This window comes from Panicum virgatum, chromosome 9N (genome assembly GCF_016808335.1).
Source record: "Panicum virgatum strain AP13 chromosome 9N, P.virgatum_v5, whole genome shotgun sequence".
NCBI classification, from domain to species: Eukaryota; Viridiplantae; Streptophyta; class Magnoliopsida; order Poales; family Poaceae; genus Panicum; species Panicum virgatum.
The window spans coordinates 1,465,996-1,482,418 of NC_053153.1; the positions used below are offsets into that span (position 1 = coordinate 1,465,996).

General features: G+C 47.6%; 3 protein-coding genes across 3 annotated transcripts; 1 reads left to right on the forward strand and 2 right to left on the reverse strand.

Moving 5' to 3' along the window:
• The first annotated feature begins 265 nt into the window (after positions 1-265).
• Positions 266-3,386, forward strand: LOC120693455. The gene is made up of 8 exons (XM_039976900.1): positions 266-489; positions 763-852; positions 1,584-1,643; positions 1,850-1,889; positions 1,980-2,073; positions 2,569-2,628; positions 2,697-2,788; positions 2,950-3,386. Exons 1-8 carry the CDS (start codon positions 350-352, stop codon positions 3,037-3,039), a joined length of 666 nt encoding a protein of 221 aa, XP_039832834.1. The 5' UTR covers positions 266-349; the 3' UTR covers positions 3,040-3,386.
• Positions 3,387-5,523: 2,137 nt separating this feature from the next.
• Positions 5,524-6,552, reverse strand: LOC120693266 (dnaJ homolog subfamily B member 14-like). The gene has a single exon (XM_039976676.1). It carries the CDS (start codon positions 6,331-6,333, stop codon positions 5,524-5,526), a length of 810 nt encoding a protein of 269 aa, XP_039832610.1. The 5' UTR covers positions 6,334-6,552.
• Positions 6,553-6,616: 64 nt separating this feature from the next.
• Positions 6,617-15,638, reverse strand: LOC120689827 (nicotinate phosphoribosyltransferase 1-like). The gene is made up of 15 exons (XM_039972252.1): positions 15,434-15,638; positions 14,585-14,729; positions 14,291-14,410; positions 14,023-14,157; positions 13,883-13,944; positions 12,151-12,226; positions 11,120-11,221; positions 10,811-10,927; positions 10,290-10,348; positions 9,109-9,283; positions 8,463-8,597; positions 8,278-8,376; positions 7,988-8,096; positions 7,037-7,149; positions 6,617-6,942 (listed from the first exon to the last, which is right to left on the reverse strand). Exons 1-15 carry the CDS (start codon positions 15,580-15,582, stop codon positions 6,865-6,867), a joined length of 1,674 nt encoding a protein of 557 aa, XP_039828186.1. The 5' UTR covers positions 15,583-15,638; the 3' UTR covers positions 6,617-6,864.
• Positions 15,639-16,423: the final 785 nt, after the last annotated feature.

The window sequence follows — 16,423 nt, forward strand, 5'->3', positions numbered from 1 at the left end:
ATATGTTATCATTCTTTTTTTTCATTTCAAGCCCATCCCATGCCTATCCAATGCAAAGTACACACCCTAAATAAGATGAAGTGAAGAAAAAGACACAAGAAACTGAGCTGGGCCGCTACAAATTTGGGAAGACAGATCGGCAGTCCATTCGATTGGACTGGGCCTGCGAATATAGAGGGGGGTGGCCCAGTCTTCCACAGTCTCCCCAAGCCCACCAAGCCGCATCCGGCATCCATTTCAAAACCCGCGAAACCACACGCCACGTCACGACCGCAACACCCCACAAGGCGGCAAGCCCAGGCACTCACAAGCGAGCGCGAGGCGGCGGTCTCCGGCCGGGGCACCAGCGATGTCGGCGGCGGGGAAGGCGAAGGCGAGCGGCGGCAAGCGGGGTGCGGTGGCCAAGGATCCCGCCGACGCGCCTCTCCTCTCCGACAAGAGGCGGCGCGAGCGCGGCGGCATGGACGACTCCGACCACGAGTTCGACAGGTCTGCCTGCTTGCTTCCCCTCCCCTCACCCCCCGGCCCCCCACGCCTCTCGTGTTCGCTAATTAGCCTCGCTGTTTTGGATTCGGCGCGGTCCCTGCGCGAGAATTCGAATCGAGGTGACGAAGCGAGGGTTTCGTGGTTTGCGCTCCCGTTCGCCACGAACTTTGCTCCGTCTCTGTTGATCCTTTTTTGGTGGAATTTCGTGTGATTAATTGTTTCCTGTATACACGTTTCATGGTCTGGGACGTGCTGCAATGTGTCTGGTGGAGGCAGTGACATGAAGGAGATCGTCACACTTCTGCGGCACATCAAGGACAAGGCCCACAAGGACGGTCAGAAGAAGACTGAGCAGGCTATCTCCAGGTGATTTCGATTTCCATTCCACGCAACCATCCTACATTTTGGTTCTGTTGAATTTATGTGCGTTACTGTTCTGTGATGTGTGTAATGTATGTGTGTGCTCTAATCGAGGGAGATTTGGTGCGTGGTAATCAGCAGATCTACTTCGATCTGCTGAATTTGCACAGTATGACTGATATCTTAGGCATCAGACTTGTGGAAGGTATGTGATAGTGTTATTCGCTGTGTCGCGTTTGATTTGGGACTCCAGATGGCTGTGCTTGAAACCTCAGATTGTAGGGTGCCCCTCATGTGTGTCAAGTTGTTTCCCATTGCCTTGGTATTTAAGTGAATCGTCGCTTATTATTGTTATAGTTGATGATTAGAGAATTTGTTGTTCTCTTGGTCTGCACATGCTGAACGATGCTTAATTTACTGAATTCCCTGCGGTGACTGGCAAATGGTTTATAAGTAGAGAATTTGTTGTTACTTGGTCTGCATATGCTGAAAGCCTGAAATTAGCATAACTGACTGAACTGAATCCACCTATGGTGAATGGCAATTGAATTGAGACTCTGGCTTATAGAATCATAAATATTTTCTACTGCATGATGAAGGTCTGTGTATGCTCAATCCTTTTTGTTCTACTGCTGTTTCTGATGTCCAAAGTTATCTTCTATCTGGTTGTTGTACTCATTGCAGACAGCTATTCCTAGTACTAGTACACTGCTAACAGTTTTTATCTTAACTTTCAGTGTGGCAACAGAGATTCAGTCTATGGTACAAGACACCAAGACCAAGTTTGAGAAGGAAAGGTGAGGAACTATTTATACCATATCGCTAGCCTTTCAGTGACTTTACAATAGAAACACACATTCCTGCTAATTCCTTTAGTTAAATCAGATGTGACACTTTTAAGCTGTTGCTATAAACTAAGACCTGAAACAAGTTATTTCATAATAAATACTATGAGCACTCAATGAAATGTGCACCTGACAGTTTTCTGTATGTGCATGCACAGGCAGAATTTTCTAAAAGCACTGTCAAAGACTTCAAAAGAGGTTTCAAATTGTACTTAATGCTGCAATGTGCTTCTGGATACTAATCTAGTCAGGCTTGGTTAATGCAAGGTTCATTTGTATGCTATGCAGTGTGAAGGTTTGTTGAAGAATGAGTACACCAAATTTCAAGCGACACATGATAAGTTCTGCAAAGACAAAGCTGCCCACATACAGAATTTCAAAGGTATGCCAGATAAGAGATAAGCAGCAACCTATTGTGATGTGCGATATTTCTTATCATCTGTCTTTATCTATAATCTATGTCATGCTCAAGCAGTAATATCCTTGTAGAGTTATAGTTTCATCTTGCACATATCATGCTTATGCAGGTCCCAGAATATCCTAACTGTTTCATCTGAAATATGGCATGTTTTGATCTTGATTTCCAGATATTACTTGGCTACAAATAAGTTTTGCAGTTGGCCTGTTTGTTTTTTATTATCAGAGGGAACCTATAGACAATCTCACCTCGGGGAACTCCAGTCTGCACATGTGTAGAATTTGCTAGCAGTTTTACAGCTACTAAAATGCCGTTAATCCTAGTTCATGTTGTAACGTGAAATCATGCATAGAGCACTGTGCTGTGACTATACTGTCTCTTCCTGAGTTTCGTGAGATAGTTTTCATCAGTTTGAAGATGATAAAGAGAAATTGCTTATCTGTCTGCTGTTTTCTGCAGACCTTTTCTCAAAGTTTGAAGATGATAAAGAGAAATTGCTTATGCAGTATGAACTGCAAAGTAAGTAGACAGCTTGTTCCTTCAGTTGTGTCTATGTGTTCGTGCTCTGACATTGTGCCATTTAACAGGGAAGAAGGAGAAGACTACTCTGTCTGAACTCGAGAAAACATTTTCAGAGAAGATAGCCAATGCAGAAGAATCTCTGAAGAAGATGAAGCAGGTATATGTTAGAGCATGCATTTTCAACTTTTTTTTTTGAAAGATCATTTGCAACTTAAATATCTGGTTACTTATGTCATTCACATGTGTCATAACCGAAACTAAACTTGCATAGTAAACTAATCATAATTAATTCACCATCTTTGCATCCATGTTTCACAGGATGACAAATCAATCCACATTCTTCGCAAGTCCATCGGCTCATTTCTGGGTGGTGACGCTGATGATCAATTTGGTCAAGATGATGACTGAAGCTGCTCTCACCTAATGGGTTCTTTGAGATCTATGTGGATAATATGTTATTGGAGAGAATATATCAGTACATAGCGGTGGCAAATTAAAGTCGGAGTTGATATGTTGACTGCACAGCTCACGTGTTTAGTTTTCATTGGCTCGAGCTATGCTGTTCTGAAGCATGATTTCTCATCGTTCTCTAGTTGGTGGATTTTAGTTTTGGGCTTAGTATTTTACATCAAAATGCTGAGATTGTTCTATACCTTGGAATCACATTTTCTGGTAGCGAAACGATGCAAAACTTAACTTGCTGTACTTACTGGACCGGAATGCTTGACATCTATCTGGTCAGTATTTGCTCGTCATGCCACTGTAAACCAAGTTCTCCTGTATCAAATAATAACATATATAATATACTTTTCATTACAAATTCATAGTTTCTGAATGCGGAAGGAAAAGAACAGAAGGTTCACACTTATACCCCGCTGGGAAAATGCTGAGATCGAGGCAATCACAAACGCACGTAACATGGAAGGAACTGTTGGTCGTGTTCAGGCACGCTTTCGGATCGTCGCCGTGGCCTGGTCGGGTCCTTGCACGTCCACCATGGAAAACTTGGTGCACGCCTTGCACCGGAGGCACCACCGGCCGACGCACACCTTGGACGTGTACGCCGCCCCGCACTCGGGACACTTGGCCGGGCACTGGAACACCTGGCGCCCCGGCACGGCGGTAGGCTCCTTCCTCGCCGGGGGCTTCTTCTGCCACGGCGGGCTCAGCCACTCCGGACAGCGGGCGCACTTCATGCCGGCCTGCTGCTCTAGCCGCCCGATCTTGGCGGCGTACTCGTTCTTGCAGGACGGGCAGTAGATGAGCATGGGCTCGCGCGGCCCGAAGTACATCGGCTGCATCATCGGCCGGGGTGGCGCCGGCGCGGCGGCGCGGCGGCACGAGGCACCGGAGGCGGGCTCGGGTCCCGGCCGGAGGCGACCGAGGAGAGGACTTCCTCGCACGCCCGGCGCACCAGCTTGAAGGCCCCCTCGGCGGCGGCGCAGCGGGCCTTGTCCGGGTGGACGAGCAGGGACAGCCGCCGGTACTGCTTCTTGATGGCGTCCTGCGTGGCGGCGGCGCCGGCGGGGATGCCGAGGATCGCGCGCCAGCTGCGCCCCGCGGCGGCGTGGACCTCGTACGCGGCGACCGCGTTGGCGACGCCGGGGAGTGACGGGCAGAGCCGCTTGGCTTTGCTGGCCTCGTGGAGCGCGCCGGGGATGTCGCCGGTGAGGAAGAGCTCCTCCGCGTACCGGCAGGCCTTCTCGGCTTTCTCTCTCTTGCACGTCGCCATTGTGCCTGTCTCGGATGTTCCTGTTGTTTGGTGGGAGAGACAGACGGATATATATAGCTGTCGCCCGCCTCCAAGTCGGAGTCGAAGTCCGAATCGGAGTCAGTGCTGAAATCCCATCTACCCGGAATGGGAGTCGCGTCGCCCTAATAGCCCTTTCTTTCCCACGTGACATCGATCCAGTCCCCTCGGCGGCGCTGATGGCGACGGCGGTTACCTGCCAGTATTTGCAACTCTGAAAAACTGTGTGAGCACGTCTTGTTTCCTTGAGCGTGTTCTTGTTTCTCTGTAATACACTTTCTTTGCAAGACTGTTTCTGTTTCTCCTTCTTATATGATCTAGCAGTGCTTTATTTTAAAAAAACTGTGTGAGGCCTGTGTACAATACAAAAGCTTTGTTCGTTCTGTGTAAACATTGGCTTTGTGCTTATGATGCCTTGAAACATTTGCTTTGTGCCTGTTGCAAATTAGCTTAATCGTCAGTTTCGGTCTAGTGTCCGAGTTCAACGGCTGCAATCCTGTCTTGATTCTCCTCTCCCCTTTATAAACGAGTCGTTTCTTACTTAGTATCTCACAGCTAGGCGCAGGCGGCCGCAACCGGTTGAGGAAGTACTGGGTTGCGCGCAAAGTTTCTGAGTGTCTCGTTTCAGGTTTGCCCTCCCGGTTGATAGCTCATCTGTTTCAAGTTCAACACCGATGTTTTATTATGTTTTTGGCACGATTATGACAACCAAACAAGTATACTGCTCAAGCCAAGCTCCTGGGTTAACATGTGAGTTAAAATCGTTTCTGGATGCATCAAGACTCATGGCTAAAGAAGCAGAAGATCACAGTAATAACCAACTTACAACCATGGCACCAAACATTGTCACGACTTACACATCCTTCCCTGTTTTTTTTTTCTCTAAGAAAACAAACGAACAAATTAGTTGCAAGTAGCAGCAATGCATTGGTGCAAAATCGCAAACCTTCCCTGGCTCACAAAAGTTTTCGCCCAGAGCCAGAGCTTGGAAACATGGAGTCTTCGTCGTTCGTCCAAATCGGCGCCATACCTGCAAGACACACATGTACACTCCCTTTTACTTACGATGATGATGTGACGAAGAAGAAGCAGCTTCAGAAAGCGGCGGCCGGCTCGCGGCTGAGCAGGCTTGGCACCCAAGCTTACACATGCCGTGTCCGTGTGCACGGCGTGGGGCACGTGAACTCCCCGGCGTTGCGTTGCCGCCGCACCTCCCCGCAAGGCGGTGGCGGGGGCTCAGCGCCCGTGCCCGGGGTTGCCCTGCTCCGCCGCGGCGGGCTGAAGCGAGAGCCACACGAGTGGCACCTCTCGCCGGACTTGCCGTGGCTGGCGCCTTCCGCGGCGGACTCCGAGTCGCAGTGCCCGCAGTAGATGGTCCCGTTGGCGCGCGCGTACGCCGCCCGCCACGCCTTTAAGTCGAACGTCGACCCGTCGGGCTCGGGCGGCGGCGTGAAGCCGAACGACGGCCAGTCCGGCGGTGGTGGTCGGCTCCCGGGACAGCCCGTCTTCGCCCGGGAAGGGGGAGTCCGTGGCGGCGGCGCGTAGTACGTCCGCCGCGGCTGCGCTCTCGACGGCTTGGAGGCGGAGGCGGGACCCGGAGGGTGGCGGGCCGAGAGCGCCTCCCACGCCTGCTGGAGCAGCTTGAACGCGCCGTCGGCGGCCGCCGAGCGGTTCTTGTCGGGGTGGAGGACGAGGCAGAGACGCTTGTACTGCTTCTTGATGTCCTCGTGCGTGGCGTCCGACGGCAGACCGAGCACCGCGTACCAGTTCCTTCCTCCGCGCGCGGCGGCGGCCACCGCGGCGTGGACCTCGTACGCGGCGGCGGCGTTCTGGAGGGCAGGTAGCGAAGCGAAGAGCCTTTTGGCGTTCTGGGCCGACCGGAGCGCACCGGCGAGATCGCCGGCAACAAAATGCTCCTCGGCGAATCTGTAGACTTTCTCCGCCTCCTCCATGACGTTCGCAATGGGAGCCGGACCCGGCGATCCAAGGGGGTCTCAGCGTCGACGAGACATGTACTAGGCAAAAGGCTAACCAAATCCGATTCCACCTGACACGAGTTACCGCCAAGGAGGGCCAGCCGAGTTACCGCCTCCGAACAGTACGACCGACTGCTGCAATCTCTCTCCGTGTTCTTCCTCGGAACAAAGACGATACGCGCAACATTCAGCAAGGAAAAAGTCCTCCCCCCCCCCCCCCCCCCCCCCCAAAAAAAAAATCAGGCATTGCTTCGCATCGTATTCAGTTACTCAGCCAAGGTATTTTTATCCAGCAATCTATTAGCATATACAGTCATACATATATAACAGCATGGTTATCCTCTTAATTCCCAGTGCATAACAGTTAGCTTAGGATATTTTTACCCTCGCATTTTACTGAAACATGGATATGGTAAAAAAATATCTGCAGAAAATGATCCCGTGAAAACAGCTTATTAGGATCAGCTTATTACTGTTAGCCTTGGGCGCTCCCACCACCTCGTTTCTTCATTGTAGTTCTCCAACAGGCGCTTCATTGAGCCACAAGAAGTGGATGAAGTCGTACAGTTTAGCACTCACGCTTACCTGTTCAAGCACACGAGTAAAGAGTGAAATGTAAGTTTGATCAGATTGTCAAGTTTGTGGCACCAATAATATCCAGGTCAGGAGTTCCAAGGACCTTGTAAGGAGTTGGGTTCAGCCTCCTCATATGGTCTGGCCTCATTCGGTCCAAATGCTGAATGCACCGAGTCCTAATCTCGTGGAGGGATGGAAGCTCCTCCCGTGAATTAGCTTCACCAATGACATAACAGCAAATTTTGACATTAGTGACTCCCAGCTTAAATAAGTAATAAGTTGTAAACTGAACCAAACGACACATATTTAGCTGATGCAAGCAAATATTCCCTACTGCTCTTGCAATGCAATGTTATGATAGCAGTGCACTATGCCTATTCTACATTTAGTTGTGGTGATTACCATGACAAGTGGCAATAACAAAGAGTTTATTTTAGGTAATACCAGTACTAGCACCATATTTTTTCCCCCAACACTGTATAAGCAGCTATATCACCAAAATGTTGACTAGGGTGGTAGTATGGCATTGCAATTTTTAATTGTTTCTTCTCAACTGAAATTAGCAAATACATTTTTTTTTTGAAAGCTAATAGCCTAATACAGCGGGGGAAGCCCCCGCTGCGGAAAAAAGGCAAAAACTGTACAGAGGACCATAATACAGAGAGCGCCAAAGCGCTACAGGAGGAGGAACATAGCAGAACGAGCTACCTAGGGAGCTCTGAGAGAGCTAGAAGAAAACCAACTAGATTTGAACACTATCTACCCAACTAAGAAATTCCTATTTTTTTGCATTCCTTGATTCTTTGAGCTTGAAGTCTTAATTCTTCTATAAATTTTGATGTCCAGTCTCGAATTGTTGGCAAATGCATTCACTCATAGTTTTAGCCACTCTGCCATTATTACTTCCAGTATCTAAGCGTCACTCATAGTTTTAGCTGTAGTCTTAAATGCATCACTTTATATGAATATGTTTCATGAAAGGCAACTGGCACGGTACATGAAGGATTGAAACATTATGCATTTATGCAGAAGTTACTCAGGTGGGCGTTCATACATGAATTTCCAGGCCAGTAGCACTTCAGTAATTCCTCAACATGCTGTGGAACAACATATGCTCTCTTTGATTCATTAAAAGGGTGACGACACAGCAGCCTTTCGCCAATCTATAAAAGAACGAGAAATGACAGCCCACCAGCTGTTTCAGATTTCATAAAACAATAATTATGGCATACACATCAGAACCCAAAGAACAAATTGTATGTGCTAGGTAGCCTAAAGTTTCGAAGTGAAACGTTCTTTTATGCAAGATCACTGCTTATAAGTATTACCATGGATATTGTTTACCTTTGGACTTGGCTCATCTTCACCAGTCATTATATCAACCAATGGATATCCTTCTTTGCCATACAATCTGTAGCATTTTTTCTTACATGGTATCGATACCTGGAGCAGACAACTAAAGTTTCAGTTTTTTTGGATGCATCAAAGACAACCAAACTTGTTTCTGCTATGAATAATGGCATACATACCTTTGTGACATCTTCAGAGAGTTTAATGCGAGGCTGTTTGTTAATCTCAACTAATTTGAATACACAACCAAGTGCAGCTTGTGCATAGCATGTAACAAGGTAGGTGCCAATACCAAATGCATCTACCTCGTGTCCCTACACAAAAATGCCAATAATCATGTATAGATTTTCGTGATAAATGTAATTAGTGTGAGCACACACATGTTTATCACAGCCTTATACATTTGAGCCTGCTTATTGCATATTGTGTTAAATGTATAAGGCTTAATTAGTGTGAGCACACACGTCTATCACAGCGTATTGTGTTGGATTCATCATAACTAAGAATTAAGCAGAGAAGGGTTTCCAAGAGCAGGTTTAGTGCCACCAGTAATCCAGATGATAACATGCATTTAGCATAAATAAATAATTCCTTTTCCCAGTTAGTGGCAGGACTATGCTGTTCCACAATGTATTAGATATGTGCTAGTTAGTAGCCATAATTAAAGCTATGACCACATATTATTTAGTTAATGATACCTGACCATTGGATCACACATATCATTAGCACAAACTTACAAAATTTTCAAGTCCATTAAAGGAGAGAAATATACATACCACGACATTAACATTACCAACCGTTCTGAATGGGTACTACGTAGATTACCTGCTTGTTTAGAGCATCTATAGTTTCTTCATTAAGATCATTGCTTGCTGTAATACTCATTTTTCCAAAGCCAACAACCCCAAAATCTTCTTCAATTGCATGGAAGAACTTGCGAATCTCAACAGATAGGTATGCTAAATCACCTGAGTCTAACCTAATTCCGACCGCCTTATACCTGCAATGAAAACTTCTGTAAATGCCAATGGCGACAATGCTTATCAATAAAACTTGCTTTGCATACTTTAAAAGAACTAACAGATCCAAATGTCAAGTAAAATATCTGGAGAACTAAAGGATCTATGAAGTATCTGTGACTTAATGCTTCTGCTGCTTCTTTTCTTAAAATATGATAGCAACTAGCAAGCCATTTCTAGACAAATTTTCAAGTCGAGTATTTTTTTTATTGAATAAACTTATCAAGAATAATAAACAATTCTTAAAATATTTGTTGTTCAAATATCAAAGCAACCAATAATCACATGCAAACAGTAACAGAAAATAATGGGCTTGGAGCAGCAAATTTCTAAAGCAAAGAACCAAGATCAAGTACTGGTGTTGGCAGGGGTAAACTTTTTTTTACCACTAATTAAATTTTGTTTCACCATCTAATCATGAAAAAAGGAAGGGGAGCCTTGGCGCAGTGGTAAAGCTGCTGCCTTGTGACCATGAGGTCACGGGTTCAAGTCCTAGTACCAGCCTCTTGCAGAAATGCAGGGAAAGGCTGCGTACAAAAAAGACCCTAGTGGTCGGACCCTTCCCCGGACCCTGCGCAAGCAGGAGCTACATACACCGGGCTGCCCTTATCTAATCATGAAAAAAAATGTTAGTTCTTTGGGCTGTGCACCACGGTCGATTTGACCGTAGCTTCGCGCCCTGGGTGTTGGTGCTTATGCCCAAAAATGCTTGTTAGGGCGAAAGTTTTGATTATTCTCTGTTACATATAACAACAGTGGTTCCTAAATATTCATGGCATCAGTTCTAGGTAAGTTAGGCAACAACGAACCTCGAAACTGTGTTTATCTGAGTACAATGGAAGGAATGCTAAAAAGATGGAGACATGCACAAAGTGAGAAAAAGTCCCTTCTATTTTTGTGATATTCTTCAGCTACATGTTTCAGTATAACAGAAGCAAGTTGGGAAAATAAAAGCCAAGTATTAAGGAGGAGCTTAGACAAAATTACCCCATATCATTGAGGGCTAAAGCAACAGCACAGAAGTTGGGCACTCCACTTCTCATGACCTAGCAGTGGCATGTACTTAGATATCAGCAGTGCTCGGATAGAACATTAGTTGAGGTGTTAATTATATCAAGGTCTTCCCTAAACATTCACTATCTCTAGCAAGCTGAAGTTGGCATAAATAATCACAACACTAGCAGATCTTAAATTCTTAATAGATGCAGGTTAGATGCCCATAATATATCCAGTAGAAAATAAGAAGCAAATGAGAATGACATGAAGATTTTGGTTGCACGAAATCAAGCTCCTAGTCTCCTACAACTTGAACTTGGGTGCCTATTTCTTATTATTAACAACTCCACGTAGTCCGTCCTAGGTTGGTCACATTTTTTTTCCTTGCAAGAAAGCATTATGGTGCCCACAATGTTTATCCAGCCAAGGGGAAAAACATTAACAGAATAAAGATTTTTTTTAGCATGCCACGGAAAACATAAAGATAAAATCGCTGACAAAGATCAACTTACATCATATGTGTCAACCAAGGCCAGGAAGGAATTTGGGAATGCCAATGCATATGACGTGAATGCAGCCAACTCACTTTGACTTGTTTCTCCAAAGGTACCACGCAATGAACTAGAATCCTGATAATAACGTAATTATAGATCTTGACCAGTGAATAGTTGGAAACAAGTTGTAAATAGAAGCACTGTAACTTCAGAATACAGGGGGGAATCGAAACTTGCAAGAACAAAAAGAATATACATGAAATATATATTTCAGCATGCTTTTGCAAAGATGAGTAGGTATTGATTAATACGTAACACGAGGAATACCTGAATCCTGATCAGCCAGTTCTGCACCAGAGAAACGAAATCTTCACATCTGTTTGAACTATCAGAACTAGCAAGTGCTTTGTCAGTGATTTCATGAAGACCCTGCAGAAGGATACTACATTTGAGCAGAAATCCACTCGGAATAAATAGAGTAGCTTTACTTTCTCATCCGCAACAAAAGATTCAACCATATAGTTGCAAAGTACATAACATAATATCTCACTGCCCACTGCCCAGTGCAAAGCATTTGACCCCTGACTGCACCTTCTACATTTAACTCATGGGCAAGTTTCAAAATTTCCAACCCTGACAGCTCTTGGTTGGGTGAATATTATGCATGCTAGACTTATGTACGGGGAAAATGTGATGCTATTAATGCCAAGTCAGATACTTCAGCCCACATTATTTTTTATTTGAATAGAAGGGGGTGGTACCTGACAAATTGTCTGGGTTGTTGAATGAAATATATTTATCTAGGTTTTTTTTTCTCGAATATGCAGGAGAGCTGCATATCATTGCATTACAAAGAGGAAAAAGGCCAAAATAGCCAAGTTACCCACACCACTACGCACCCAAGACAGCCACCGCCCCAGCCCCTGGGGGGTTCACAGGTTGAAAATTACAGACGCGCTGATAAACAGAACCATTACCATCATGACCCACTAGGCTGTTGCTGTATAAGACTCTTAGTCAGGGAGCGCGACCGCGACCACTGCACTCAGCCCTTTTGCACCTGCAAGGCTGCAAGCATCCAAAGTACCTAACAGGCCAACTAGGAAACTTTGACCCAGTATGCAAACTACCTAACAGGCTCGCCATTTCTCAAGCTCTGAAATGGTAGGTTAATCCTGGAATTATGCAAACGGACATAGAGGACCCATGGCATGCTTGGACTATCTGAATTGGATAAACAAAATCTGTACATTACTAAAGAAGCATCAGATCTAACTACAGAGGGCAGAATAATCAGAACAGGAATAATGCTTCAATGTTTCTAATATTTATAAACGGCATCAGAAAACACCACTGACCATGAAGGAGCTCACAAATGCATGTGAATGAGTCCCGCGTATTGGTATACCAAACAATCTTCCTGCTGCAACATTGCTGTTCAGGTAGATGTCGGATTATTATGATGATGATGACAACAGCCCATCCTTCCAAGTAAGTTTGTTAAATATGTTTCTAGCATTGTAAGATCAAGTATACCGACTGCGGTAGAATATCTATCACCTCATCATGATCTAAAATATATATGTCGGGTGCCACAATTAGGGACACCCTAATTGGGGTACTAAGACCACTTTCGAAAACACAAACACATGTTAAGGCAACTGGGCCCACGAAGGTCCCCGGCCTCCTTCTAAATCCGGAAGAAAGGAAAGGACTCAAAGAAACCCAGCATGTGGCCCATTCGCACCCCTCTCAGGCTCACCAAACAATCTCCGCCTCGCTCGAGGGTAGCGGATCTACCCTCGAGCGGGTCACTCATCTCCGCCTCGCTCGAGGGCTCCCCCCGGGACCCTCGACCGCGCAAACACATCTCCGCCTCGCTCGAGGACAGCGGACCTGCCCTCAAGCGGGTGGCCAATCTCCGCCTCGCTCGAGGCCGTCTCTCGGCACAAGGGACAAACGGCCCCGCCGCCCAACCGACCGCCGTACGAAGGCATTTAAGGCCAGCCACTCCGCCACGGCTCAAAGGACGGGCGGCATCAGACTGCCACTCCCGCAGTGGATGTGACCGGCGTCCCGTCCACTGACCCCGGTCACCGCTCTGCCACCCCAGTCGCTGTAGCAGCGCTGTGGGCATTCAACGCAGCACAAGACGAGTTGGCGCCGCCCCCGTTACTGTTCTGCCGACACCCACCACTCGGACTCACTTCCCGCTGGGGAAGGAGTCCAATGATATCACATATCCTTCCAAGAAGGGCACTCAGCACGTACGGGTGGGACCCCAGACCTCCCCCTCGTGGGATCCGGGACTTCCACACGCTCCCGGACCTTCTAGTGTGCACGCCCGCACTCCGACCGGGGGGTCCGGGACCGTCCCTCGCCATTACTACCGCCGGGACACTGCAGGACGGCCGCCGCCATCTCCACGGGACCAAGGACGAAATCCAGGATGACAGCGACGTGCGCCGCCTTCCCACAGTACACTTCCTACAGTGTTCGACCACTGTACCCACGATTCAGGGGAAAACGACGACTTCCGCGCCCCTACACTCATGTACACCGCCCCTCCTTACAACTATAAAAGGAGAGGGTGGGCTTCCTTTTGCGGGGGCTGATCCGATCTCTCCGATCCAAGGTTGGAAGCAGGCTCTCTGATTTTCCCTCAGAGAACTCTCAGCACTACTAAGCACTCATCTCAACCGACTCCACTTCTAGCAGAGACTTGGGGGCTTTCCTCCCTCTCTCGCCTCGCTTGTATCCCCTACTACGAGCACCCCGGGTGCAAGATAATACAGTGCCCTCGCACACCCCCTTTGCTGGACGTACGGCCCCGCGGCCGGAACCAGGATAAACCGTGCGTTACTGTGATTGCCTCTTGCATCATCATCTGGGACGAGGAAACACGCAGCATTTACTAGTTGGGATCCAGGCCCCCGGGTCGGGACACCGACAATATATGACAACATGGCACATGTCACTATTCTTGAGTTTTAGATGATTCCTTTAGATTACATAAAAAGGCTAGTTAAAGTCATAGCATAGAGGATTCTAGAACAACAGCACTGTGTTCATTGAGTGAGCAAAGCATACCTTGTTGCATCAAAGCCTCCCATATAAGAATATCTTGATGCACTGATTCCTCCATCAGGCCCCTGACAGATGAGTATTTATCGGTCTAACATACAAAGGTTCAATGAACAAGGAAAAAAAGAATGAAAAGTAAGACCCACTTGAGCCCGTCGAAGTCCAAACTCAAGTAAATTCTTCGACTTTCCTGCTACAAGTCGGTGCCTTGCCGCATTTGTGGTAACTAGAGAGGCATAGTTGACCAGACTTAGAAATGGAGTTTCAAGAAGCTGGACAACCTGGGACAAACATCACAATCTCAATGTATGGGTAAACTGGAATACCAATGCATGTTAAAACAAATGTATAACTAATCTACAACGGTCACTTTTGTGAAGTGTTTTTACTTGCTAACTTACTCCTGGTACTTACAGCAACAGGTCCTTCAATTCTCATCAGTGGAACTTTAGGGAACACAACATAACCCTCAGGGATGGCATAAACCTCCACATCTGAGCAGTCAATTGAACTGAGGTACTCAAAGAAGCCATCCTGCCAATTGCCAAAAGGGGGGAAGCATAAATTAGTTGATTGCCAGACGACACGCAAGGAATCATGTATTACCAAATGAGCACAGTTAAGCATGTTAATGGAAGGTACAAATATTACATAATGCAGAATTTCCCATAACAAGATACAGGTTTTTGACAAGACTAGCAATCCCACCTCGCATGTAGGCATGACAGTTCGCAGAAATTTGATTTCCTCCTCTGTAATCTTGAAGTTAGCAATGAATCTTATACACTCCTCAAGGCCGCCGAAGATGGTGAACTCGCCAGCAAATGGATTCTTTCGGAAGTAAAGATCAAAGCTGAGAACCATTTTAAGTTGACAATTAGTACATGCTCATGGTCATATGTAAGACTAAATCCGAAGACTGCCAAGTGGAAGAACTGTGACACTACCATAGAAGCTCATACTATAAAATCTTAACAATCTAACTGTGACACTACCATAGAAGCTCATACTGTAAAATCTTAACAATCTAACCTGTAATTTACAGACTTGCAAAAACTGTACTACACTGAACATACTGAAACGAAATTCAGCCCGTTCGGATGCGCTGCGTGGCCCAGCCAGCCGAACGGCTGCGCAGGCCGCTGACCTCTGTTGGCCGCCGCACTCCCACCAGCCGTTTTCAGCGGCTACAGTAATTTCCAGCCACCACAGTTCCAGCCAGCTCTCCAGCCAGCCATTTCCAGGGCATCCGAACAGGGCCATTGCCGAGCAGAGCTCCTATCTGCTCATAATTGAGCGTAAGCTAGGCCATAGCCCTCACGATCCGCTCAACCTATCACACGATTAAGAAAACTCAAAGTGATTACCTAATCCCGCCTAATCAGAGGAGGAGCCAAACCGATCAGTCCCTCCCCCCACTGGCCCTAGATCGTCACTACCCCACTAGAGTTGAAGTGTAAGCTGACACAACGAATCGGGGGGACAGCGGAGACAAAGGGAGCGCGGAAGAGTTAGGGGGAGGAGGGGAAATGAGGAAAAGGGATTTAGGGGTCTAACACTCCGCTGTCGAGGTGCTTGCCGGCCTTCCAGTAGGCGTAGGCCATGGTGAACTGGTAGAGGTCGGTGAGCAGTGGCGTGACCATGGGGTTGGTCGGTCGCGGCACCGCGCCGCCGCGCGCGTCCCCGTTGGCCGCCGCGTCGGCCATGCTTCTCTCTCGCTGGGGCGCGTGATCGAGAGACTCGGGTGCGTGGGTGGGTGAGGGGTATTTACATATTTATTATTATAACGGATGACATTCATTTATTTAGTATTTCTAAAATAACGTCTATAAATTTATCATCTTTATTCGGTAGCTTCTATATTTTTATCACATTTGTCTACGTAACACGTCACGCAACGTGACACGCTGACGCACAACAAGAACATGCGAAATGTCCTTCCTACCCTGAAGTCAGCTACTCTCTTCTTCCTTTCGACAGCCGGATCCCGCAGATCCTCTCACTACCAGGTGGATCTCACTCGTCAGCTTCGTCTTCTACCTCCCGCGCCATGGCCAGCTCGTCCTCCTTCCACCCGTGTCTCCAGCAGATGGGCACGGGTCTTGGTGAGCTCCTCCTCCTTGTCGCGCAGGTCCTCGTGGGCCTTGGAGAGCTGCCCCTCCCTCGCGGCCCTAGCAAACACGGCAGACAGGTTCTGGTCAGAGCGAGAAGGGAGGCCGACGTGGGCGCGCGTGGCGATGGGGGACCTCACAGCTTGAGGTGGAGCCAGGCGTTGGCGGCGCGGAGCTCGCCGGCGCTCCGCTTCGCGACTGCGCGCGTGCGTTGATCATCACCTCCGCCCGAGGACTTGAAGCAGCAGCAGCTCGTGGATGCCGAGGCCGCGGCGCTGCGGGCGCTGCCGGGCGTCGCATCGGTGCGCGCCGACCGGGGTGTGCCAGACCGGAGTGAAGCAAGAACTTGGCCCGTGCAAATGACTCACGCAGATCTGGGCCACGACACTCACGCAGAGGCAGCACCAGATCATGGGGAGCGAAGGGGATGGGGGAG

Coding starts and splice junctions, on each gene's coding strand:
- LOC120693266 (XM_039976676.1), bottom strand. CDS start 6,333: ATGGAGGAGGCGGAGAAAGTCTACAGATTCGCCGAGGAGCATTTTGTT.
- LOC120693455 (XM_039976900.1), top strand. CDS start 350: ATGTCGGCGGCGGGGAAGGCGAAGGCGAGCGGCGGCAAGCGGGGTGCG. Junction 1,890..1,979: donor TGTCAAAGACTTCAAAAGAG/GTTTCAAATTGT, acceptor TATGCTATGCAG/TGTGAAGGTTTGTTGAAGAA. Junction 2,074..2,568: donor CCACATACAGAATTTCAAAG/GTATGCCAGATA, acceptor TGTTTTCTGCAG/ACCTTTTCTCAAAGTTTGAA.
- LOC120689827 (XM_039972252.1), bottom strand. CDS start 15,582: ATGGCCGACGCGGCGGCCAACGGGGACGCGCGCGGCGGCGCGGTGCCG. Junction 9,284..10,289: donor TTAGCCCTCAATGATATGGG/GTAATTTTGTCT, acceptor TTTTCATTGCAG/GTATAAGGCGGTCGGAATTA. Junction 8,097..8,277: donor AAGATGAGCCAAGTCCAAAG/GTAAACAATATC, acceptor GTTCTTTTATAG/ATTGGCGAAAGGCTGCTGTG.